Here is a 25,319-nt window from a genome sequence, read left to right as displayed (position 1 = left end):
AGTGCCCAGGGATGTTTGGCTTAAACCCGGAAAATCAGGGGTAGGGGAATGGGTCTGGGTGGAATATGCTTCAGAGGGGCAGTGTGGACTTGTTGGGCTGAATGGCCTGTCTCCACATTGTAGGGATTCTATTCTTAATTCCAAATACTTTACTGAATTCAAATTCCACCATCTGCCATAGTAGGATTTGAACCCCGGCCAAGAATATTACCTGAGTGTCTGGATTAACAGCCTAGCGATAATACCACTAGGCCATCACCTCTCAATATTTAGGGCATGAGGGTCTTGCACAAGTGTAATTGGGTGTAATTGTGCAAGCATGGGGTTAGTTTGACAGTTCATCAGGAGTTAAGACTATGAATTTAATAATTCAACATTTGCTGATTAACTACTTACTTAATTTTATCAAAACCCTGAGACATTGAGTAAGTTCCAGGCAGAGACCGATTGTCTAGCAGAATGTTCAAATTCCCAGAAAATTCCTTTGGCGTCTGATATGATGGGAATTCCACAGAGTCCCCACGTACAACTCCCTTCTACACTGGAATAATGTCTGGCTATCCACCATATCCAAGCCATGGTTGATAAAGAGGGGTGACCCGATAGAGGTCTACAAAATTATGAGTGGCATAAATAGGGTGGATAGTCAGAGGGTTTTTTCCAGGGTGGAAAGATCAACTGCAACAGGGTGCAGATTCCAGGTGAGAGGGGGGAAATTTAGGGGAGAAGTGTGGGTAAAATTGTTCATCCAGAGGGTGGTTTGTGCCTGGAATACACTGCCAGTGGAAGTGGTGGAAGGTGGCACGATAGCAATGTTTAAGGCGTACATTGATAGACAATGAACGGGAGGTGAACACATGGATAGAAACTGCGCATGGGCAATAACCAGCAGGTCTAAATAAGGACTAGTAATGTACACAGGTGCAGGGTCAAAGAGCACAACAGGAAAAGTGGGTTAACCAGTTAACAAAAGAAATTTAGTATGAGATCCAATGAGAATTGTATAAAGTTGCTGGAAAAGTAGCAAAGCTGAGGACTGAAAGCAGTTTAGAATTTAGGGAAAGAGGACCAATGGCTTGATTAAGAGAAGAAAAATAAAGTGTGAGGGTAAAGTTCAAGGAACATATAAGCAAACTTTGAGAGTTTCTGAAAATATGTAAAAATAAAACTGATTAGTAAGGACACTACTGACTGAAATATGAGAATTGTTAATAGAGAACAAAGAAATGGCAGATCAGCGAAATAATTACTAAGTACTGTCTTCCTAGAGAACGGTAGAATAAATTTCCCAGAAGTGTTAGGAAAGCAACTTTCTATTAAAAAGTGGAAGGGAATTGCAGTACATTAGTATTCGTCAAAATAAAAGTGCTAGTGAAAATTGGTAGGAATGAAAGCTAATAAAACCCCAGAGTCTGATAATCTATATCCCAGGATACTAAATGGAAGTGGTTGGTTGGCATCTTCCAAAATTCTGTACATTGTGGACAGTTCTGGTAGACTAGATGGTGGCAGATGTAATCATACTGTTTACAAAAGAAGGGACAGAGAAAACCAGGATTACAGACCAATTAGCCTAGCAGGGAAATTGCTAAAGGATGTGATAGCAGGATACTTAAACAAAAACCAACAAGATTACACAAAATAAAATGTATTTATGAAAATGGAATCAAGTTTGACACATCTACTGGAGGTTCTTGAGGACATAGCTAGTAGAATTGAACAGGCAAAACCAGTAGATGTAGTGTATTCAGAGTTCCAGGGAACTTTGACCAAGTCTGTGTAAGGGGTTAGTGTGCAATATCAAAGCACATACAGTTGGTGGCAATACAGTGGCATCAATGGACAATTGCTTAGCAAACAGGAAACAGAGCAGGAAGAAATGAGTCTTTTTCAGAGTGAAAGGCAGTGACAAGTGATGTACTGCAGGGATCAGTGCTTGAGGCCCAGCTATTCACAATATATATTAATGATAAAGATGTAGGAATCGATTGTAAAATTTCCATGTTTACTGATTACACAAAACCAGGCAGGAGTGTGAGTAGTAAGGAGGACACAAAGAAGTTTCAGAGTAATTTACCAAAGTTGAGTGAGGTCAAATACATGGTAGATGCAGCATAATGTGGATAAATGTGATGTTGTTCGGTTCGGTCACGAAAACAGAATGGCAAAGTATAATTTAAATGGTGGCAAATTATGAAATGTGCATGTACAAAGGTACCTGGTCATTGAAAGCAAGTAGCAAGCAGTGACGAAGGTCGATGATATGTGGAACTTCATTACAAATTGGCGACTGTGATGGTAGTATCTGGGCAATTAGCAAGATATGATTATATAGTACAAAGACAATGTCAGGCTGTTAAAATGTAAGATAGCTATCCTAATGTTGGTGTAAGTTCCTGAATATGGGTGAGCAAGACTTTGCAGGGTTGAGGTGTCGGGATGTGTCTTTATCATTTCAAGTGTCTAGGTACATGACTGGTGCTACATTTGCCTTTATTTACTTTTTGACTATTATGCAGTAGTTTGCTACAATTAAGTGGACTGCCAAACCATTTCAAAACATGGTGACTGACTGTTTTGGGAAATACCATAATTTGGCCTTTTGCCCTGGATCTGGTCTTTCGGAGATGCATTTGTTCCTGGATTTCTTTTGTCTAAACTGCCTTTGTTTTTGTCAATGGCCACTGCAGTTTGGTGATTTATGGTTGTTACTGTGGGAGCATGGCCGAGACGTTGTTGGGTGGCGTGTGTATCTAACTGTAGCATCTGAACTGTGTGGTTCAACTTGCCTTGTCAGGAATCCTCCTTCCCATCTTCACTCCTCCAGCCCGTCAGGGAGGTGTTGACCTAATAGTGTCATAAAGCATGGTGGCACAGTGCTTAGCACTGTTGCCTCATAGCATTAGGGATCTGGATTCAATTTCAGCCTTGGGTGACTATGTGGAGTTTGCATGTTCTCGCCCTGTCTGTGTGGGTTTCCACTGGATGCTCCAGTTTATTCCTGCAGCCCATAGATGTGCAGGTTAAGTGGATAAGCCATGGTAAATACATGGTTATGGGGAAAAGGTTGGGATGCTGTTTGGAGGGTCAGCGCTGATGCAATGGGCGAAATGGCCTCTATCTCAACTATTCTATGAACTCAACTTATCAGAAAGCAATTCTCACCAGCAACCACCCCTGTCACACACAAAACAAAATGTATTTTGTATTACTTGCCCATAGTTGGTCACTTGTTTCAGAGGATAGTTAAGAATTGGCTAAAACTTAAAGCAACAGGGGTGAATTTCCCTGGATGGCTAAATTCTAACTATCCTGTGAGGTTGTGAACAGGGTCAAAAAGATTTGACATGTTCCATTACATCAGAGCTGTACTCACCACCAGAATGTGGGCTTCCCAAAATGCATAAGCTCTAAGCAACAAGGTTTCACAATTAAAATATCTAGACTTGCTGAAAATTGCTGTCTGCTCCCCTGCCCTGTGAAGGTGATGCACTGATATGGAGGTGGACAAGGTCAGAAATCACTCAACAACAGGTTACAGTCAAACAGGTTTACTTAAAAACATGAGTTTTAGGAGCTTCACTCCTTCCTCAGGTGTGGGTGAGAGAGGTAGCATCAGACACAGAATTTATGAGTAAAAGATCAAAGGTTCACACCACTGAGCAGCATGTGTTAAAGAAACATGAGATGCTGTTAAATCTTTAATCAGTTCGAAGGTTTTAATTGATTAATATGTATATGTAATTCCTTGAATTCCTTTCAAGTCATGTTCTGAGAGAACTAAAGGTTTTATCAGTGTAAAGAAATGACATTTTAGGTCAGACATTGCTTGTTTGGTGTGAGGCCTTGGTTAAAATCTGTTTTAGTTTAGTCAGACTGGTTTTGCTTCTGAAGTAGTAATTTATAAAACGCCACACTAACTACCTAAGATAACAAAGTGTGGAGCTGGATGAATACAGCAGGCCAGGCAGCATCTCAGGAGCACAAAAGCTGATGTTTCGGGCCTAGACTCTTCAACCCCCTCTCTGATGAAGGGTCTAGGCCCGAAAAGTCAGCTTTTGTGCTCCTGAGATGCTGCTTGGCCTGCTGTGTTCATCCAGTTCCACACTTTGTTATCTCGGATTCTCCAGCATCTGCAGTTCCCATTATCACTCACATTAACTACCTAAATTGTGTGCTTTTTGAACAAAATAAAATGTACCTGCAAACACAAATTCACCCCACAGATTCACTTGTTTGTCAGGGAGAGAGCGAGTGTGAATATATGCAAGTGTGAGAAAGTATATGGTGTGGTGGCGTCACCTGTAGTGCGACATGAACCCAAGATCCCGGTTGAAACCGTCCTCATGGGTACCGCATTGATGCACTGTGATGGAGGAATTTTTTGTGAAGATGCAGTTGAGTAAAGATAGAATTCTACGATCAATGAAGCGGAGTGAAGATGAAGAACAGCGATGAAATTCAGTGACCTATGCCAAACTGCACCACAGACCAAAGAAGAAAGAACGGCGTTGGAAAGACCTTCAAACATACGCATGCGCGGTTCCGCAGCCTCAGTTCCCGCGATGCACCGCGACATTTCAAACTGAGTGAGCGCGAGACTGACAACACAGTGACCAGGTGAGGGGCAATTGTGTGCGCGCGGGGATTGGGGGTAACAGCCTTTTACGGCCTATTGTTCACTCTCGGGGAGGGAGGGTGTTAACCGCCCGTTGTCCGTTCCCGTGGAGGGGGTGTGGGGTAACGGTTCGTTGTCCGTTCCCGTGGAGGGGGTGTGGGGTAACGGTTCGTTGTCCGTTCCCGGGGAGGGGGCGTGGGGTAACGGCTCCTTTGCCAGAGTTTTCTGATTTCCACCGTACCCGAGCAGGAAAGTGAGAGCGGAATCCCGGGGAATAAATAATTCCCTCACTTCGACCTGGTTCGGTTACAATCTCTGGTGTTTGATTCTGCACAAAACATTCAACCAACCTGCACTAGGTGTCAAAAGTAGTCACGTCCTTCAAAAACAAACTCAAACTGAGGGATAAAACAATAACCAAATACTACTCAACGGAATGACCGCTGCTGACGGAGTCTAATCTGAACTGCAAATAATTGAGATGAATACAAAAACATTGGCCGGTTCTACTGCTTGCCCAATAGCTTTGGGTTTTTGCTTGTCTGCCTCTAGATACTTGGTTTTGCTCTATTTAGAAAATACTCTGGCTCTTTCTTGGCCCCCGATGGGTGACCTCTCAATTCTTCACATTTAATTTCACTTGTCACATTTGTCAACTTCGCTTTATAATTCCCATGTTATACTACTGTTGTTACTGTATCACCTAACTTAATTTTGCCATCAAATTTGCAACTGTATATGGTTGTCTTTGTGCATGTATAAATATAATGCAAAGCTGAGGCTGGAAAGATTAAATTTAAACTGGACCTGCACTGATCCAAACGAGCGGGGAGTATTTCATCACGCTCCTGACCCGTATCTTATAGATGGTGGAAGCATTTTGGGAGTCGTGGGGAAACTACTAGCATGCAAGGTCCTTGCCTCTGACCTGCTCGTGCAGTAATTATGTGGCTGGTCAGCTTCTGGTCAATGGTAACCTCCAAGTTGTTAATTGTGGAAGATTCTGTAATGCTGATGCCATTGAATTGCAAGGGTGACAGAGTCTCATCTGTTAAAGATGGTATAAATAATCTCTCATTGCAAGAGTACACAGAAACAAATCTAAAATAGCCTGCTTCCTAGAAGGTTTGTCAATGTACTGGGCTGACAAAAGCTCTTGCACACGCTTCAGAAATTCATCTACTATATTATTATTGGTAATGTGGTTTGTTCAATGTATTTAAGGATTAAAGTCACCAATAATTACTGTGGTGCCCTCGTTGCATGCACTTTTAAATTCCTGTTCAATGCCATTCCCTAACTTATAATTACTGTTTAGCGTTTGAGACTAATCTGACTGTTTTCTGCCCCTTGTTTCGTCACTCCTGATTCTGCATCTAGATGTCCTGTGCCAAGTCCTTTCTCACTATTGCACTAGTTTAATCTTTCACTGGCAAAGCTATCCCACCTTTTTTTCCTTTATACCTGTCCTTCCTTCCAAAGCTTGGAGCAGAGGGGTTAAAGTTACTAAAAGCTAGTATGCAGATACAGCAGTTAATAAGGAGGACAAATTTAACTTGGGCATTTATTGTTAATGGAATGGAGTATAAAATTAAGGCGGTGTCATCATAATGTGCAAGGTGTTGATGAGACAGCATCTGGAGTACTATGTACGGTTTGGATCCCCTCACTTGATGTGACTTCATTTGGAGGCAGTTCAGAGAAGGCTGTGCTGGAATAATTCCACAGAAGAAAGGTTTGTCTTATGAGGAGGGCTTGAGCAGTATTGGCCTATGCTTGCTACAGATAGATGAGGGGTGATCTAAATGAGGTATGTAAAATGCTAAATGAAATTGAAAGAGTAGATGTAGAAAGGATGCTTCCCTTGTGGGGCAATCTAGAATGAGAGGTCATTGTTTGATGCTGAATGGGTGATGGTCAGATTTAAAAGCGAGGAGGAGAAATGATTTCTCAAAGTACATTGAATCTGTGGAATTCATTACCTCAAAGTGTGGTGGGTGGCAGAATGCTGAATAACTTTGAGGAGGAGATAATCAAACAGATTTTCATTAGTAATGGGTTAAACAATTGCAAGGAGTAGGCAGCAAAGTGGAGTCGAGGCCAAGATGAGATCAGCCATGATCGGGTTAAATGACAGAGTGAGTCTGAGGGGCTGAATTGCCTGCTCATGCTTGCTTTTGATGTTCTTATGTTCTGAAAGCGTGAATACCCTTGGTTGTTCATTTTCTACCCGTGGTTACCTTGCAACCTTACCTCTGGTATTGTAGCCATGTTGTACATCCTTAAATTATTTGTGCTGTTGTTTCAAACTTTAAATTTTTTTTGATGTTTTTACACATTTTTGTACTATGGTTCAGTTTGCTGCTAACCCTTATTTCCTCTATCTTTCACTTTTCTTTTCTATTTTTCCATCTATCTTTCATTTCTATATTTGTTTCCCTCATTCTGTCTCTCCACTCAGGTTCTCATCCTTCAGCTACTCTATAAATATAATTTGCAACTAATGGTTCAGAATGTGAACAATATTGAGTATGGATTCTCATTCTTTTAGTTGGTAAATTGTTGGGCACTTCTCTTAAAATATAAGAAATAGGAGCAGCCCTGAGCCAGTTGACCCCTTGTGTCACTCCACTGACCAATAGGTCATGACTGGTTATCACTCCACAATAAATTTTCCACTTATCTCTAGGTTAAAGAATTCCAGACACTAACTATTCGTGAAGTTCCTCCTTATTTCCTCCTTGTTGACCAATTATTCAAGTTCATTAGTCCCATCATTCATCAAGGACGGACTTGCCATGTTGCTTTTATAGTATCATTTCCAATTCTTACAAGACAAAAAAGGTGAGCTGGAGGGTGCAAGACAAACCTATCTAGCGATATTCCCAGTGATTTCCTTATTCAGATTTTGGGCTTTTATTAAAAATTTCATACAGTAACAAATGGCTTTCTAAACTCTTTTTCTTCTGCAGTATTTTGAAGGTGTGAAAATCCCTTTCTTTCGGGGAAGCTTCTAGTCGGAAATGGAACATATGGATGAACGCTGCCCTTTCAAATCTCCTTGCCAGCCGGAAAATAAAAAGAAACGATCAGGTATGAGCTGACTGAATTGTGAGAAGTGGGATTTAGTCAGATTCATCTGGTTCTGAAGACATTCAAACAAGAGAAGATTGTATGAAATGTAAATTAGATAACCCTGTGCACTCTAACTCTTAAGTTGTCAGCTGTGGTTCCATTAGCTCCCTTAATTCAGTAAGAATTTAGTTGTTTCAAGTTTTTTTCATGCATTTGAATACAAAATTATAGGTCAGTTCACCAGTCTTGGAGTCCTGCATTGTTGGAAGTGTAACTGATGGCAGGTGGTTCTAAAAGTCCCCATTTCACTGTGGATCTTTAAAACTGCTGTCCTGGTGAGTACCTGCCCCTCATCAGTGTCAGAGTGCTGTCTGGAAGAGCTTTCTGTGTGCAAATTGATTACTGCAGCAGCCACATGTCATTAGACAGACGACTGGGTGTAAATTGTGTGGTTAAATCGATGTGGTTAAAATGTGCTACATAAATGAAATCTATTCTTTTTAGAAGTCATTTTTGAATTCTTGCTAAAATTGTGATAAAATTGAGCTTTTAGTTTCTACATTAGTATAGCTCAAATCAACTCAGCAAAGCAGTTTCTGTAGTAGGTAGAGAATTATTTGAGTAGTCATAATGAATTGCTATTTTCAGTATGTTTAAATTGGTAGTCAATTTACGTAGCTGAACAAAAACAATTAGTTCCAGAATTTCCATTGTGCTTCTCACAGGTCACTCTTCTTTTTATTTTGTTGGTGCAGAGTAATTTAAGTATGCATTGGGCACTTGCAATTATAGAATCCCTACATTGTGGAAACAGCCCATTTAGCCCAACAAATCCACATTAACACTCTGAAGAGCATGTCACCCAAACCCAGCCCCCTACCCTATCCCTTTAACCTTGCAAACCCCATGGTTAACCTACACACCCCTGGACACAATGGGAAATTTAGCATGGCCAATCCACCTAGCCTGCACATCTTTGGACTGTGGGAGGAAACCGGAGCACCCGGCGGAAACCCACGCAGACGTGGGGAGAATGTGCAAACTCCACACAGACAGTTGCCCGAGGCTGGAATTGAACTCAAGTCCCTGGCACTGTGAGGCGACAGTGATAACCACTGAGCCACTGTACTACCCCAATTTTCTTTTGATAAATTTTATAGTAGCACGTAATAAATTGGAAATTTCAGTGCACGGTACCATATACATAAATGAAGTATGCTCTGCTCTTTATAATCTCTATTTGAAATACTGGCAGGTTCTTGGAATGAGAATCATAAATCTTTGGTCATTCCTGCTTCTCCCTTCATGAAGAAGTTGGGCTACGGCACCGGAGTTAATGTTTACCTCATGAAAAGGTTAGTCATTGACAAGTTTTTGGGAATTTTTTTTGAACTGAATTAAATTCATTATTCCTTGTGTTTCAGATTTGAATGCATTGTCTAAGTGCAAGTTTATTATTCAGACACCAATAGTAGAAAAAATTATGATCATGTAGTAGATTCATAAAACCTGGTTTCATGTAGACCCAATGGGATCAAACTTGGCCTTTGTAGATGTTGGGCTTTTGAAAGTCCTGAGAGCTTCTGACCTTAAGGAGCCTTTTCTGATATTTTCTTTTTGTTTTCTTTGAGCTCTATTGCACAATGTCCAAAATGTATGTTGAAAAGAATTCTTCCTCACACAACCTGTAAACTTGATATAATTCTAATCTTGATGGTTTAACTACCAAGCTGTTGTTACAAATGCAGCAGAATGATTTTGATGATCATAGTTAAGTAACAGTGCTGTGGTGTTTTATGAATAGCTTAAAAAGAATTCCAAACCTTGCAAAATGTCACTAGTTACTGTACCCTCTCATGGAGTATTGTTTATTGGTCCCGTATTTTCTAATTTTAGCCAATTTTCCATTAATTCCATGAGTCTTGACAGTTTCACATGAAATATCATTATTCATTTTGGAAATCTTCTATGTAGTTTGTTAGTTCTTTTTCAAAGCCTTGGTTACCTTCTAATTGCTATATGGGAGTTTTCAAAACCAGTTTGGGAGCTGTTGAAACTACTGTAGTTTGGTTAAGTATTGGCAAATCTAAGATGCGCTATAGGTTTTATTTTTCACTGTAGGGCAGCACAGTGGCTCAGTGGTTATCACTGCTGACTCTCAGTGCTAGGGACCAGGGTTTGATTCCAGCCTTGGGTGACTGTCTTGTATGGAGTTTGCATATTCTTCCTGTGTCAGTGTGGCTTTCTGCTGACTGCACCGGTTTCCTCCCACAGTCCAAAAATGTGCAGGTTGGAGTAGTAATACTAAACTGCCCCATGGGTATGCAGTGATGTACCGTCTAGGTGGATTAGCCATGGTAAAATATGGGCTAATGGTGTTAGAGTGGGGGTGGAGGTGGGATGCTCTTTGAAGGGTCAGTACAATCTTGATGGGCCAAATGGCCTTTACTTGCACTTGGGATTCCATGAAACTGATATAAAGGAACTAAAGCTGTGAAAAATTGCGGTATTTATAACATGAAAAAGATTTGTCCCTGCATGTCTCCAGTATTATCACTGAATTGGAATATGTCAATGTAATTTAGTGATATTTTGGTCGTGTTATTTTCCAAAAAATATTGTTTTTAGATCCCCTACAGGCAAATCAAGTTCTCCATGGGCTGTGAAAAAGATTAATGCCAAGTGTAATACAAAGCAGGAAAATATTTACTTGAAGCGACTTCAGGATGAAGCCAAACTTCTGAAAGATATTGAGCATCCAAATATTGTTGGTATGTCTATTTACATGTTTAATGTAGAAAAAAACCTGAGAAAGGACGATATGAACTATAGTTATTTTTAAAAGATAAACCTTTGCTCAGTAGTATTGGTATTGCAAGTACAGAAATTTGAATTATATAGTTCTAGTTAGTAACACACATTGTGCCTGTCTTGTCACAAGTCTGCCTCAAAATAATATCAAAATATATTCCTCCATTTATATAAAATAGCGTTAGTCTGATTGGTTGTCACCCATATTTTGAAGTGCTTCCACACCTATGGTTGGACTGCTAACAAAAATTAGACTTTGTAATGTCCAAAATATTAAACTTGCAGATTCATTTTGTTTAAAATGAGGATTGATATAATCTTTACACTCCTAAGAAACAGTAGCAGTATTAACGTTTTTCTCTTAATATCTTCTGTCTACAGGTTACAGAGCATTTACAAAAGCAAGTGATGGGACTCAATGTCTAGCTATGGAGTTTGGAGGAGAGAAGTCTTTGAATGACCTGATAGAAGAAAGGAATGAAAATGGCAAAGGACCTTTTCCTGCGTCTACCATCCTGAAAGTAGCTTTACATGTAGCTTGTGGATTGAAGGTATTTTGTTAAATATTCATTTGCAAATGCTGAGCAATGTATTTGGCCAATATTAATTGCCCAATTCCACTTCCTCTGGGGAAGATGATGAATTGCTTTTTTGAATTGCTGAAGGTGTGTTGCATGAATTTAGAGAAGAAATTTCGCAATTTTGAACAAATGACAGTGAAATAAAATTGACATTCTGGATGGGAGAAATAAATTGTTACAGGGTTTGGAGGAAGAAAGTGGCTGTTATGGGATTTGAGGTTTTGTAAGGGAAGTAGAAGCAAGATGCAAATAGGGAGAGGAAAGCTGCAGTGGAGAGAGAACATTTTAAAATCTGTCGAATCTGTCAACCACATAGTGGCACAGTTGTTAGCACAGCTGCCTCACAGGTCCAGGACCCAGATTTGATTCCACCCTTGGGCAACTGTCTATGTGGAGTTTGCACATTCTCCCCGTGTCTTCGTGGGTTTCCTCTGGTGCTCCAGTTTCCTCCCACAGTCCAAAGATGTGCAGGCTAGGTGAATTAGCTATGCTAAATTGCCCACAGTGTTCAGGGATGCTTAGATTAGGTGGGTTATAGGGGGATGGGTCTGGGTGGGATACTCTGAGAGTTACTGTGGACTTGTTGGCCAAAGGGCCTGTTTCCACTCTGTAGGGATTCTATTAAAAAAAAAACTGGGAGCCAGGAAGCTTAGGATTTGTTACCTTTCAAATGGATATTCACTGTCTATATCACTGTTTATATTCAGGCACCGCCAGAAGAGGAATTATGTAGTGAATAGTATTGTAATGAACATTGTATGAATGGTTAAATTTAATTCTAAGATTAAGATCTGAGATGCGTTGAGGTACGCTGAGCAGGAGCAGACACAGGACTGCTGAGTAAGTGAGGCAATATATTTGTGTGGTTGCGTTACCTGAAACACTACTCGGGTAGTGACTCCCACCCATCCTCCACCTCTAACCAAAAAAAAGGTTCTGTGCGACAGAAGGTAACTAGTTTATTTTTTATTCTTTATTTTTCAACAGTCTCTTTGGGAACTTAGAATAATGGGGACGGAGGTCAAGGCAGTTGAATGTTCCTCCTGCAGAATGTGGGAGGTAAGGGTCACCACTAGTGTCCCTGCTGATTACATCTGTGGGAAGTGCACCCAACTCCAGCTCCTCAAACCGAGTTAGGGAACTGGAGCTGGAGCTGGATGAACTTCGGATCATTTGGGAGGCAGAGGGCGTTATTGAGAGGAGTTACAGGGAGGTAGTCACTCCTCAGGTACAAGAAAAAGGCAGATGGGTTACGGTCAGGGAACGGAAAGGGAACCGGCAGGCAGTGCAGGGATCCCCTGTGGCCATTCCCCTCAACAATAAGTATACCGTTTTGGATACTGTTGGGGGGAACGACTTACCAGGGCAAAGCAGTGAGGCACAGGTCTCTGGCACAGAGTCTGTCCCTGCTGCTCAGAAGGGAAGGGGGAAGAGGAGCAGAGCAGTAGTCATTGGGGACTCCATAGTCGGAGACAGATTGGAGGTTCTGTGAGTACGAGAGAGACTCATGGTTGGTGTGTTGCCTCCCAGGTGCCTGGGTGCGTGATGTCTCTGATCGTGTTTTTGGGAACCTTGAGGGGGAGCAGCCCCAAGTTGTGGTCCACATAGGCACCGACGACATAGGTAGGAAGAGAGATGGGGATTTAAGGCAGAAATTCAGGGAGCTAGGATGGAAGCTGAGAGCTAGGATGAACAGAGTTGTTGTCTCTGGTTTGTTGCCCGGAGCACGTGCTAGTGTGGCGAGGAATAGGAGAGAGAGGAGTTGAACACGTGGCTACAGGGATGGTGCAGGAGGGAGGATTTTGAATTCTTGGATAATTGGGGCTCTTTCTGGGGTAGGTGGGACCTCTACAAGCAGGATGGTCTTCACCTGAACCAGAAGGGTACGGATATCCTGGGGGGGAAATTCACTAAGGCTATTCGGGTGGGTTTAAACTAATTCAGCATGGGGATGGGAACAAAAATTGTAGTTCGAGCATAGAAAAGGTTGAGAGTACGGAGGTCCGAAATAAAGTTTCAGGGACGCAAGATGGCACCGGCAAGCAAGACATTAGTTTGAAGTGTGTCTACTTCAATGCCAGGAGCATCCGGAATAAGGTGGGTGAACTTGCAGCATGGGTTAGTACCTGGGACTTCGATGTTGTGGCCATTTCAGAGACATGGATAGAACAGGGACAGGAATGGTTATTGCAGGTTCCGGGATTTAGATGTTTCAGTAAGAACAGAGAAGATGGTAAAAGGGGCGGAGGTGTGGCATTGTTGGTCAAGGACAGTATTACAGTTGCAGAAAGGATGTTTGGGGACTTGTCAACTGAGGTAGTATGGGCTGAGGTTAGAAACAGGAAAGGAGAGGTCACCCTGTTGGGAGTTTTCTATAGGCCTCCGAATAGTTCCAGAGATGTAGAGGAAAGGATAGCAAAGATGATTCTTGATAGGAGTGAGAGAGACAGGGTAGTTGTCATGGGGGACTTCAACTTTCCAAATATTAACTGGGAACACTATAGTTCGAGTACTATAGATGGGTCAGTTTTTGTCCAGTGTGTGCAGGAGGGCTTCCTGACACAGTATGTAGACAGGTCAACAAGGGGCGAAGCCACATTAGATTTTGTACTGGGTAATGAGCCTGGCCAGATGTTAGATTTGGAAGTAGGTGAGCACTTTGGTGATAGCGATCACAATTCTGTTATGTTTACTTTAGTGATGGAAAGGGATAGGTGTATACCACTGGGCAAGAGTTATAGCTGGGGGAAAGGCAATTATGATGAGATTAGGCAAGATTTAAGGAGCATAGGATGGGGAAGGAAACTGCAGGGGATGGGCACATTAGAAATGTGGAGCTTATTCAAGGAAAAGCTCCTGTGTGTCCTAGATAAGTATGTACCTGTCAGGCAGGGAGGAGGCTGTAGAGTGTGGGAGCTGTGGTTTATGAAGGAGGTGGAATCTCTGGTCAAGAGGAAGAAGAAGGCTTATGTTAGGATGGCAAATGTGGTTCCCCTGTTCAACAAGTGGAGTAGAGACAACCTTGATAATTATAGACCAGTGAGCCTTACTTCAGTTGTTGGTAAAGTGTTGGAAAAGGTTATAAGAGATAGGATTTATAATCATCTAGAAAAGAATAATTTGATTAGGGATAGTCAGCACGGTTTTGTGAAGGGTAGGTTGTGCCTCACAAACCTTATTGAGTTCTTTGAGAAGGTGACCAAACAGGTAGATGAGATTAAACCGGTTGATGTGGTGTACATGGATTTCAGCAAGGCATTCGATAAGGTTCCCCACAGTAGGCTATTGTACAAAATGCAGAGGAATGGGATTGTGGGAGATATAGCAGTTTGGATCAGAAATTGGCTTGCTGAAAGAAGACAGAGTGTGATGGTTGATGGGAAATGTTCATCCTGGAGACCAGTTACTAGTGGAGTACCGCAAGGGTCGGTGTTGGGTCCACTGCTGTTCGTCATTTTTATAAATGACCTGGATGAGGGGGTAGAAGGATGGATTAGTAAATTTGCAGACGACACTAAGGTCGGTGGAGTTGTGGATAGTGAGGAAGGATGCTGTAGGTTGCAGGGAGACATAGATAAGCTGCAGAGCTGGGCTGAGAAGTGGCAAATGGAGTTTAATGCAGACCAAGTGTGAGGTGATGCACTTTGGCCGGAGTAACCGGAATGCAAAGTACTGGGCTAATGGTAAGATACTTGGTAGTGTAGATGAGCAGAGAGATCTCGGTGTCCATGTACACAGATCCTTGAAAGTTGCCACCCAGGTTGACAGGGTTGTTAAGAAGGCATACAGTGTTTTAGGTTTTATTAATAGAGGGATCGAGTTCCGGAACCATGAGGTTATGCTGCAGCTGTACAAACTCTGGCGCGGCCGCACTTGGAGTATTGCGTACAGTTCTGGTCACCGCATTATAAGAAGGATGTGGAAACTTTGGACAGGATGCAGAGGAGATTTACTAGGATGTTGCCTGGTATGGAGGGAAGGTCTTACGAGGAAAGGCTGAGGGACTTGAGGCTGTTTTCGTTAGAGAGAAGAAGGTTGAGAGGTGACTTAATTGAAACATAGAAAATAATCAGAGGGTTAGATAGGGTGGATAGGGAGAGCCTTTTTCCTAGGATGGTGACGGTGAGCACGAGGGGGCATAGCTTTAAATTGAGGGGTGAAAGATATAGGACAGATGTCAGCGGTAGTTTCTTTACTCAGAGTAGTAAGGGAATGGAACTCTTTGCCTGCAACGGTAGTAGATTTGCCAACTTTAAGTACATTTAAGTCGTCATTGGACAAGCATATGGACGTACATGGAATAGTGTAGGTTAGATGGGCTTCAGGTTGGTATGACAGGTCGGCACAACATCGAAGGCCGAAGAGCCTGTACTGTGCTGTAATGTTCTATGCAATGAATATAGTTGGAACTGACTGAATAAAATCTCCTGGTTTTATGTATATGCAATGGAAATTCATTAGCTGTGATCTCAACAATCTATGGAAGCTGTTTAGAATAATGGCATTTTTTGCATAGGGATATCAGTTATTTTTAGGGGGATCAAACTTTAGTGGCCAGCCTATGCTTGTACCAATTTAAATATTGGTGTCAAATACACTAATACTTTTCTTATGTAATGTAGCTTCAGGTTTAATAGCGGATTGAGAATTATTGATGAATTCTAATTCTGCTTCTGTGGGTTTAAATGGGAATATTCCATATGTCAGAAATTGTAATCAAGCTTTTTATTAATATTGAAGCTGCATTCATTGAGACAAGAAAACTGTTTAGTTGTACTACTTATGTGTGTTTTTGTGGATGGTGGATAGGTTTTGTGGACTTATGCAAAATGTTTTGTCAATAATTCATAGCCAATGATCTGCTTTTGTAGCCACTCTATTTTTCTGGCTAGTCCAGTTAATTTTATAATGAATGGTGACTTCCCAGAGTGTTGATTCTGGAGGATATGGACGTGATTATGTTGTTGAAAGTAGAGGGGAGGTGGTTATATTTTTCTTTTGTGATGGTCATTGCCTTCTACCTGGATGGCACAATTGTTATTGACCAATTGTCGGTCCAAATCTGAATATTAAGATTTTGGTGCAAGTGGGTAAGGAATGTTTGTTTTGTTTTAACGAGTTGGGACCGGAACGGATAACAGATACTTTGAATTTGACCTTAAGGAGCAAATTCAATGAAGCAATTTAGATATTTTGGTCTTGGATACTACCCTGAGAAAACCCTGCAGTAATCTTATTTTGCTGAGATGATTGATCTCCAAAAGCAACAGACCTCTTCCTTTATTTTAGGTATGACTCCAATCAGTTGAGAGTTTGCCTCTACCTGTGAATTTTTATAGATTAGTTTTACAAAGGCTCGTCGATGCCACCAGTTATTCTCACCCCAGCTCTGGAGTCCTGGTTAAAGTACTAGAATACTTATTTGTGAGAATAGTTTTGTGGCCAGTTCTTGTCACCACATTTTAGATGTCATGTCAAGACCTTGCACAAGTGCAGGGTTCACTAGAATGGTAAATCTACACACTTTCCCCTTCCATCTGTTCCCTTATCCCATTATTGATCACCTACTCTTTCTCCGTACTACTACATTTTTGTGTTTGCCCATTTCACAAATCTGAGCTTCTGAGGTTTATAGAGTCAAGGAGATATACAGCATGGAAACAGACCCTTCAGTCTAACTCATCCATGCCAACCAGGCATACTAAATAAATCTGGTCCCATTTGCTAGCATTTGGCACATATCTCTCTAAACCCTTCCTATTCACATACCCATCCAGACGCTTTTTAAATATTGTATCAGTCTCTACCACGTCCTGTGGCAACTCATTCCATAAATGCACCACTCTTTGTGTAAAAGGCTCCTTTTAAATCTCTCATCTTTAAACCTATGTCTACTACATTTGGACTCTGACACCTCAGGGAAAAGATCTTGTTTATTCATCCTGTCCAATGCCCCTCATGATTTTATAAACCTCCATAAGGTTAGCCCTCAGCCTCTGATGCTCCAGGGAAAATAGCCTAGTCTATTGAGCCTTTCTCTATAGCTCAAACAGTGTTACTTGGCTGCATATGGACACAAACTCTTTCAGTTATGCGGAGTTATAAATGGTGCTGAACATTACACAGTCATCAAGAACCATCTCCACTACACGACTCATGTTGGAAGGGGAAGGTCATTGATGAAGCAGCTGAGGATGGTTGTAAAATGAATACAGACACTTACAATTTGTGACATTAGCTTCAACGGAATTATCTGTTTGGTGGCTGTCTCTTTAGAACGTATGGGTAACAATCAGCTGTTTGTTTCTTTTTCTCATTGTTTACAACCTTTCCATGTTTCATGGCATCAACAAACTTTGAAGTTCTTGAATGTGTATCAAATGGAACATTAGGCTCAACTGCATTCCTAGGATATGTTGTTATATACTTCCTTCTAATTTGTAAAGCAATTGTTACTGCTGTTCTCCAGTTTCTGACTTACCCATTTTAATGTTCATGTAGCCACTGCCCTTGAACGTCATGGTCTTCAATTTTGCTATTCTATAGTAACTTATCAGATTGGTTTTGAAAGTTCACATGAACAACATCAATAGCACTGAAGGCACAATACTTTGTCATATGAGATGTCACAGACATGTAATCAGAAAGATGAGCACAGGTCAAAATAGAGACATTGGGAGAAATGGGTTTTTAGGAGGAGCATGAATTCATGACAGCTGAAGATCTGGCTCCCAATGATTCAGTGAAGAATACACAAGGTCAAAGTTCAAGGAAGTGCAAAGTTTTAGGAAGGGTAAAATTATGCAGTTGGAATCAATGAGTTTGCTCATGTAAAAGCTGCTGCCAGAAGTAAATGTCCACAACAAAACAAGATTATTATAAAACTCCAGCTGCTGCTACAGTTATATTTTATTGGATGAAATGCTGCCTACAGTAGCCTGTCTGGTTACCTGTTCTAGTTCATAATTGCGTGCTAAGTTTTAATATGATCTTAAATAACTCTGCAATTATTAAAGCAAATATTCAGGAAGGTTCACTACTGTCATTTTGTGGTACTTGTGCATATCTAATAAATCAAGTCTTAACCAATTTACCTATATTTAAGAACAAATTTATTTTAAAATAAAATCTAGTTAATGTCAGCCGTTATGATGCCTGCTGATGTTACTATGAGGGAAGCCAATCCCAACGTAAAACCTGCCTTGGTATTTTTTTTGTTTTGATAAGGTGGTCTTTCACTGAAACTAAAACATTCAATTCTGTACATTTGATTTTAACAAAACAGAAGCTTTCTAATGCAAAAGAAATGAAGATAATACAGAATAAACTAAACTTTTAGGTATATCACAAATTTAATAGAAAGACACAATAAAATACAATCCTATTAATTGTAACAACACTTCTGTACAGAACTCTCACCAGAGAGAATTTCCTCCTCTTTCACATCTATAAAGTTTAACTGTGGGTGTAATTCCTATCTTGAGAATCTGTTAGTATTGCACCTTTTTGGAACTTAAATTTCCTCAGCCTCAAATAACCCCTTCAGGCACACATTTGAACAACTGAACACATTTGCTCTGCAAGTTTTAAACTAAACTCCTTGAAATGAGCTAACAGATTTCTTAACAGTCTTAAAACTCAAAAGCAGCTGTTTTACACATCTAGCTTCAACCAAGGTGTCTGCAAACTGACCCAAACTGAAACAAATGAATTTTTTCTCATGGTGTAGGTATTTCTGTTAAGTATGAAAAAAATGCAGAATCTTCTATCCGAAAGCCTAATGCACTGCACGGTTTGCTTCATTTGCTCGTAAACTCACCCAGTGTAAACAAAACTAAATTAGAGACAATTCCTTAAGAATAATAGTGTGCTTTCAAAGAAAACACCTGTAGAAATATTTCCAAGTTAATCATAAAACCCCTTGCACACAAGAAACCTATATGTCACTAGATCAATGCTCAAAGATCCAAAATAAATAATATCAAAATATACGTAAATCATACATCTTACATTACATAGTTACAATCATTCTAAAATTTCTAAAATAAAAATCCTATTTTGGATGAACTTTGCTGATGTTATTAATTGAGTAAATGAATACTACATTAATATATCCTTCAATGATAAAGCTAATTAAAGTGCGAAGACATAGATGAGTGTTTTCAATTAAATTAATGGACAACATGTTACTAATGGTTTTTAAAATGTCTGTAGGGTTGTTGTGTTACAGTGATAGTGTCCCAGTATTGAGACAGGAAATTTTGGTTTAAGTCCTCCCTGCTCAGGAGATGAGTAATAACATCTCTGAACAGGTTGATTATAAAATATAAGATGTCTGTGTCATGATAGGTTAAGCAAAGTTATAGTACTGGATTTTATAAAATTCACAATTCTGTACCAAATTTTTTTTATAATATTGTATTAGAACTCGTTTATGTATACATGCAATTCCAGTACAGTCCTAAGGCAGTGATATCCATATATTTTGGCTTCCTAATTCATTTCTACATTCTCTCAAATGTCTTTTTGCCAATGCAGTTTGAAAATACTACTGACATGTCCAGGAGCAGTTCCAAGTTGATTAACTGATGTGTAGATTATTCCTCTACTTGCTCATCTAATGTTTTAGCTGTTGTCAAATCATTTGGACATCATCAATCACTTGCAATGAAAAACGTAGAACATGTGTTATTCTAATACAGCAATTTAACTTGCAAAAATAGTTAGCTTTTGCTCCACTGTAAGATAATTGACTCTGCTATGTCATACCGCTGCTGTGTTTAGCTCAGATATCTATGCAAATCTGACCATTTCTTGAGGTAAATGAGGATAATGCTTAATAATTTTGATTTCTTTCTGGTTAAGACGTTGCATCATCTTGCTTTCTACAGCCTTGCATATTGGCAATTAGCTAAACTAATACTTCATTTTTAAAAGAATAAACAATGGTATTTCTGTTTTAAGTAGCAAGATCAAAAGTTCACTTTGCTTCATGGAGGACGCAAGAGAAATTACAGCAGTGAGATGAATGTTCTCAATCTCGGCCTGTTTTTATTACACCAGGAACATTTTAATACTACATTCATACACTGATTGCATTTCTGCAGAATTATTACTGTTAAATATTTCTTTACTTTTGAAAATTTCAGTATCTGCATAATGAGAAAAGACTCTTGCATGGAGATATCAAATCTTCTAATATCGTCATTAAAGGAGATTTTCAGACCATTAAGATCTGTGATGTTGGTGTTTCACTCAAATTAGATGAGAACATGCAAGGTATGTGACAGTTCATGTGTCAATTTTAGTAGAACTAAATTAGCACAGTGGACTAATTCTTTTTCGTTTTCCACCCCTCCACTTGCTGCAGCAAAACTTGGAATTTAAAAGGGACCTGATATTGCCAATTATAAATATTAGCCTGCATCAAAATCCAGGCCAGGCTCCTTGAGTTAACAAGTAAAAAATTAGTTTTACTGGAGAAGAACATAATGTTTGCAACTATGCACAAGTAACAAAAGCATTGTAATGTGGAAATGCATTTAACAACACTTCTTAAAATCTTTCACACAACATCTTCCAAGCCTGGGAAAAATATAAAACTTGGCATGCTTTTCTTAAAGAACATAGTTCAGGTACAATTACATTTAGAAAGTATAAATCATTCAGATTGTCCAAATGCTGCTCTGCACCCAAAGTCACTTTCAACACAAGCTAGTCGCTCCGGAGATTCTCCCTTGATCAGGCATGGCTGGTCATATTCTCTCTGGGAATAGTGATGTTGATTCCAATTTTTCCTGTAAGAATCCCCCACCTTCCAGTGGGTTGAAAGAGATTTTTGAGAAAGGAAAGCAGAGCTTTGATGCTCTCAGCAGTTTCTTTGACTATTCGAATACTTTACATCCAGGAAATAGCTATGTGAACTCTTAAGTGTTGTAGATTTGGTTACTCCATTCAACCAGCTCACATTCTTTGCAAATGCAATATTTTTCTGCTGCTACAACCATGTCCTTTGCTTTGAAAGGTCAGCACACTTCTGGTCAATAATTATAAATCGGTAAATATCCAATGACGTTAATAAAATGATTCATCAGGAGTTGTACTAATTCTACAAGAGAACAGTAGTGACCTTCTTGAAAATGTGTTACATCACAATGAATACTTTTAAAAATGTGGCAAACCTTAATACTTGTTGATTCTGTTTATTAAATTTTGTGTTCTCAATACAGTCATGTATATTCACTTAATTGATCAAACCATTTTGATTTCATTGTGATTATGGAGGAGTATACTGCATGTAAATTATTTTAAATTGCTGCTATTTAACTCTGAAATTTATTTAGTTATCGTCATTGTCAGTGAAGACCAAGGTATGATTTGATCAATTTGATTTGAGGGAGTTCCTTGCATTTACAATTAATTTCACAATTGATAATGTTGAAAAGAAGGAAGTGCCGATATGTTTAGGATTTCATGCTCAACATTATACTTCAGTTCTATTAAACTTTGGAAACTGTAATGTATATGACCTTTAAAGTTTACCCCATCCTAATGTTAAATAAAAAAGCTTGTTGAGATTGACCATTTTTTGAGAATGTTATCGGCAGGGTTCCTGAAGCAGGATTTGTTTTGAACATAGTTTTGCTCTTCACTGGTTTCAAAATATATTAACTTAGTGGAATGGAATGTTTTGTCATCTGCTATTGTTTTAAGTCTGTGGGGTGTTTATTTTAGGTTGGCTTAAATACAAAGCCTATTCAGCTTATTGTTCATCTGAAAGTATCTGTGCTAAACTGGTGAAGATACCCCCAACCATGAAAATGTGTTAAAAGAGGAAACAGACTACTTGGGCTATCAAAGCTCAAGTACACGAAACTTAGTCTAGTTCCAACTAATTAGCTATTGCTTTAATGTCTCCCAAGTGTTGTCTCCACTATACCCACCAAATCCACTGCACTACTTCAGAACTGAAATGTAAAAATAGTATATTGCGCTTAAAGTAGAGTGCTCTTAGGAAGTGTCACTGAACCCAAAACACTAACTCTGATTTCTCTCCACAGATGCTGCAGACCTGCTGAGCTTTTCCAGCAATTTCTATTTTTGATTCTATTGTATGCATTGAATCACACATTTAGTCTGTGCCCATTTTCTACTGGTACTCTTTAGCTAGAAATTGTTCCAAATACTTTATTTTTTAAGCTGTTAACTTTGTTTTGTGTGTATTTCCCCCGTCATTATTTTTCAGTTTTTTACTCAACTCAATTCTGTTAATACATGGAGAGCTTTGATCGATGTTCCTTCTGTCTGGCTCTGGCCATGACTCTGGAACATATCCTTTAAGTGTTGACAAGAGTTTTAAGTTGAAGATTTTTATAATCCCCACATCCAGAATGTCAATTTAAAATTGTTTTCCAGTAAGTGATCCTAAAGCAATATACATTGGGACTGAACCATGGAAACCGAAAGAAGCTCTGGAAGAAAATGGCCTAATCACAGACAAATCAGACATGTTTGCCTATGGTCTTACATTATGGGAAATGATTACTCTTTCTATGCCTCATATAAATATTTCTGAAGGTAAGCTTACAATTCTCTAGATTTCTAAATAACTCTGTAATGATCTGGCTTTTTCACTGAATGGATCTGAAAATTTGTATATACAATATTCTCTGGCTTTTCATTTATTAAAATGAATGAACAGGCAGAAAATCATGGACTGTGCATTATTTCCTGGGTTCCATCCATTGAGACTTTCACACTAACCACATCAATGTCACGCAACAGCTAAACTGGACATAAATAGGAACAAAAAACGAGCAGAGATAGTAGGAACTGCAGATGCTGGAGAATCTGAGATAACAAGGTGTAGAGCTGGATGAACACAGCAGGCCAAGCAGCATCATAGGAGCAGGAAAGCTGATGTTTCTGGCCTAGACCCTTCAGGGGTCCCCTTCGTCAGCTTTCCTGCTCCTATGATGCTGCTTGGCCTGCTGTGTTCATCCAGCTCTACACCTTGTTATCACAAAAAATGAGTAGGTCACTCAGCACTTCAAGCCCGCTTAATCTTTTAATATGATCAAGGCTGATCTCCTTTCAACTTTGACTCTACATCTTTGCATAACTCCAGTAATCTTTCATCCTCTTGGTAATCACCTCTTCCTTAAACATATTTAAAGATTCTGCAGTACTGCCATTGGAGAACAGGAATTCCAATGACTTAAACCTTGAGAAATGCTTTCTCTCTCTCTCTGTCGTAAATGGGCGACTCTTTGTATTCAAACTATGAGCCTGAGTTCTAGATTCTGCATGAGAGGGACATCCTTTCCATATCCGCCTGGTCAAGTCCCCTCCGGATCTTTTTTGTTTCGATAATGTTACCTCTGACTCTTCTGGAGGCTATTGGCCAAAACCTGCCAACTCTTTTTTTTAAAAGACAATCTGCTCATTCCAGGTATAAGATTGGTAAACCTTCTCTGAACTGCTTTTGAAACATTAACATCCTTATGTAAGTATGGTAATCAGTACTTACGTAGTATTCCAGATCTGGTCTCACCAATATTCTGATCTACTTGGATTTCCAGAAGGCCTTTGAAAAGGTGGCGTACTGCATTGTGCTAAATAAGATAAGAGCCCATGGTGCAAGGGACAAGGTACACATGGATAGAGGATTGGCTGACTGGCATAAGACAGAGAGTGGTGTTTAAGAGGTCTTTTTCAGGATGGAAGCCCGTGACTCTTGGAGTTCCAAAGGGGTCAGTGTTGGTACCACAACTATTCACATTAAACAACAACAAACTGGATGAGGAAGCTGCGGGCATTGTTGCTAACTTTGCAGATGACACAAAGATAGGTGGAGGGACAGTTAGTGTCGAGAAAGTCGAGAGGCTCCAGAAAAACCTGGAAAGGCTAGGAGTGTAGGCAAAGAGCTGGCAGGTGAAATACAATGTGGGAAAAAGTGAGGCATAGTCTTATTTTCTGAATTCTGATGCACAAAGGGACTTGGGATTCATAGTTCATGATTCTTTTAAAGTTACCATTCAGGTTCAGTTTGGCAGTTAGGAGAATAATTGGAGTGGTAGCATTCATTTGTAGGGGACTAAGATACAAGAGCAGGGATGTACAGCTGTATAAGACCGCACTTGAAATATTGTTTAGAGTGGTTTTAGACCCTGTAGCTCAGGAAGGATGAACTGATCTTGGATGGGGCACAGAAAAGGTTTACATGAATGATACTGTGAATATAGTAAATACTGTAAATATCATGAAAGTGGGCAATTTCTTGATGCGTGTAGCAGTTATGGTTAATGTGGGACGTACTTCTGTTGGCACTGTTCTTTCTTTCAATATTTATTGTTAAGGGAGTATATTTGGAAGTTATTAAAATGCCTTCTGCAGTTGTATGCTTCCATTTATCCCTCATTGTGAGGTAGTATAGTGCTGCTGGGTTTGCAGGTAACAAGTTTGAAAACAGTGTGCAACTAATCAGGACAAGATGAAACTGTCCTTGGTCCCTGTGGTTGTAGGAAATATACACGGATAATTGTGGTACTGTATATAAATACCTCCACTTTTGTTCTTCGGTTGTAGACTCTGAAGATGAAGACAGTTTTGATGAAGATGCTTATTATGAAGCTTTAGGAACCAGGCCTGCACTCAACATGGATGAACTAGATGATTCCTACAGGCAGGTTATTGAAATGTTCCTAGTTTGTACAAATGAAAATCCTAAAAAACGTCCCTCGGCTGCACAGATAGTAGAAGAATTGGAGGAAGCAACTGATAAAAAATAAAGTTCAATAAATGTTTTGCCCAACCTGTCTTTGTTTTATGAATGTACTTATGTAAAATTAATTATACTAACCCACCTGTAAATTCTATTGTTAATGTCATTATATTTTACAAGTTTAACTGAATTTCATGCATCGAGCAACATTTACAGAATATGACCCAAGTTTCAAGTATTGATTTCTGTCTATAGATTCAAGGTGATCTGTTCAGTATACCATGGGGGGGGGCTAAGCTGAAATGTATGACTGGCTTAAACTGTAGGACTCCATTTTTGTTGATGCCATTGTAGGAATTTTGTTTTAAGATACTGAACTCTGATGTTAGAGCATGTGACACTTTGCTCTAATTCTGTTTAAACAATATTAAAACTACCACAATCAAGTGTGGCTCATGTTAATTAAAACAAAACCATTCTCCCAAATATGTATCATTACATGGTCTCTAGA

The 25,319-nt window shown here is 39.7% G+C and overlaps 1 protein-coding gene across 1 annotated transcript; it reads left to right on the top strand.

Annotated features, from left to right (window-relative positions):
- Positions 1–4,508: 4,508 nt before the first annotated feature.
- Positions 4,509–25,254, top strand: pbk (PDZ binding kinase). Its single transcript, XM_048530548.1, has 8 exons — positions 4,509–4,620; positions 7,591–7,711; positions 8,949–9,048; positions 10,322–10,464; positions 10,886–11,055; positions 20,235–20,364; positions 22,501–22,662; positions 24,673–25,254. Exons 2-8 carry the CDS (start codon positions 7,642–7,644, stop codon positions 24,873–24,875), a joined length of 978 nt encoding a protein of 325 aa, XP_048386505.1. The 5' UTR covers positions 4,509–4,620; positions 7,591–7,641; the 3' UTR covers positions 24,876–25,254.
- Positions 25,255–25,319: the final 65 nt, after the last annotated feature.

Source organism: Stegostoma tigrinum, chromosome 4 (genome assembly GCF_030684315.1).
Source record: "Stegostoma tigrinum isolate sSteTig4 chromosome 4, sSteTig4.hap1, whole genome shotgun sequence".
In the NCBI taxonomy this organism is placed as follows: domain Eukaryota; kingdom Metazoa; phylum Chordata; class Chondrichthyes; order Orectolobiformes; family Stegostomatidae; genus Stegostoma; species Stegostoma tigrinum.
This window is presented reverse-complemented; position numbering and strand designations above follow the sequence as displayed.

What these genes read in the sequence shown, in the direction of transcription:
- pbk (XM_048530548.1), top strand. Translation starts at nt 7,642, where the DNA reads ATGGAACATATGGATGAACGCTGCCCTTTCAAATCTCCTTGCCAGCCG. An exon ending in AAATAAAAAGAAACGATCAG is followed by an intron (nt 7,712 to 8,948) that starts GTATGAGCTGAC and finishes AAATACTGGCAG; the next exon opens with GTTCTTGGAATGAGAATCAT. An exon ending in ATTAGATGAGAACATGCAAG is followed by an intron (nt 20,365 to 22,500) that starts GTATGTGACAGT and finishes ATTGTTTTCCAG; the next exon opens with TAAGTGATCCTAAAGCAATA.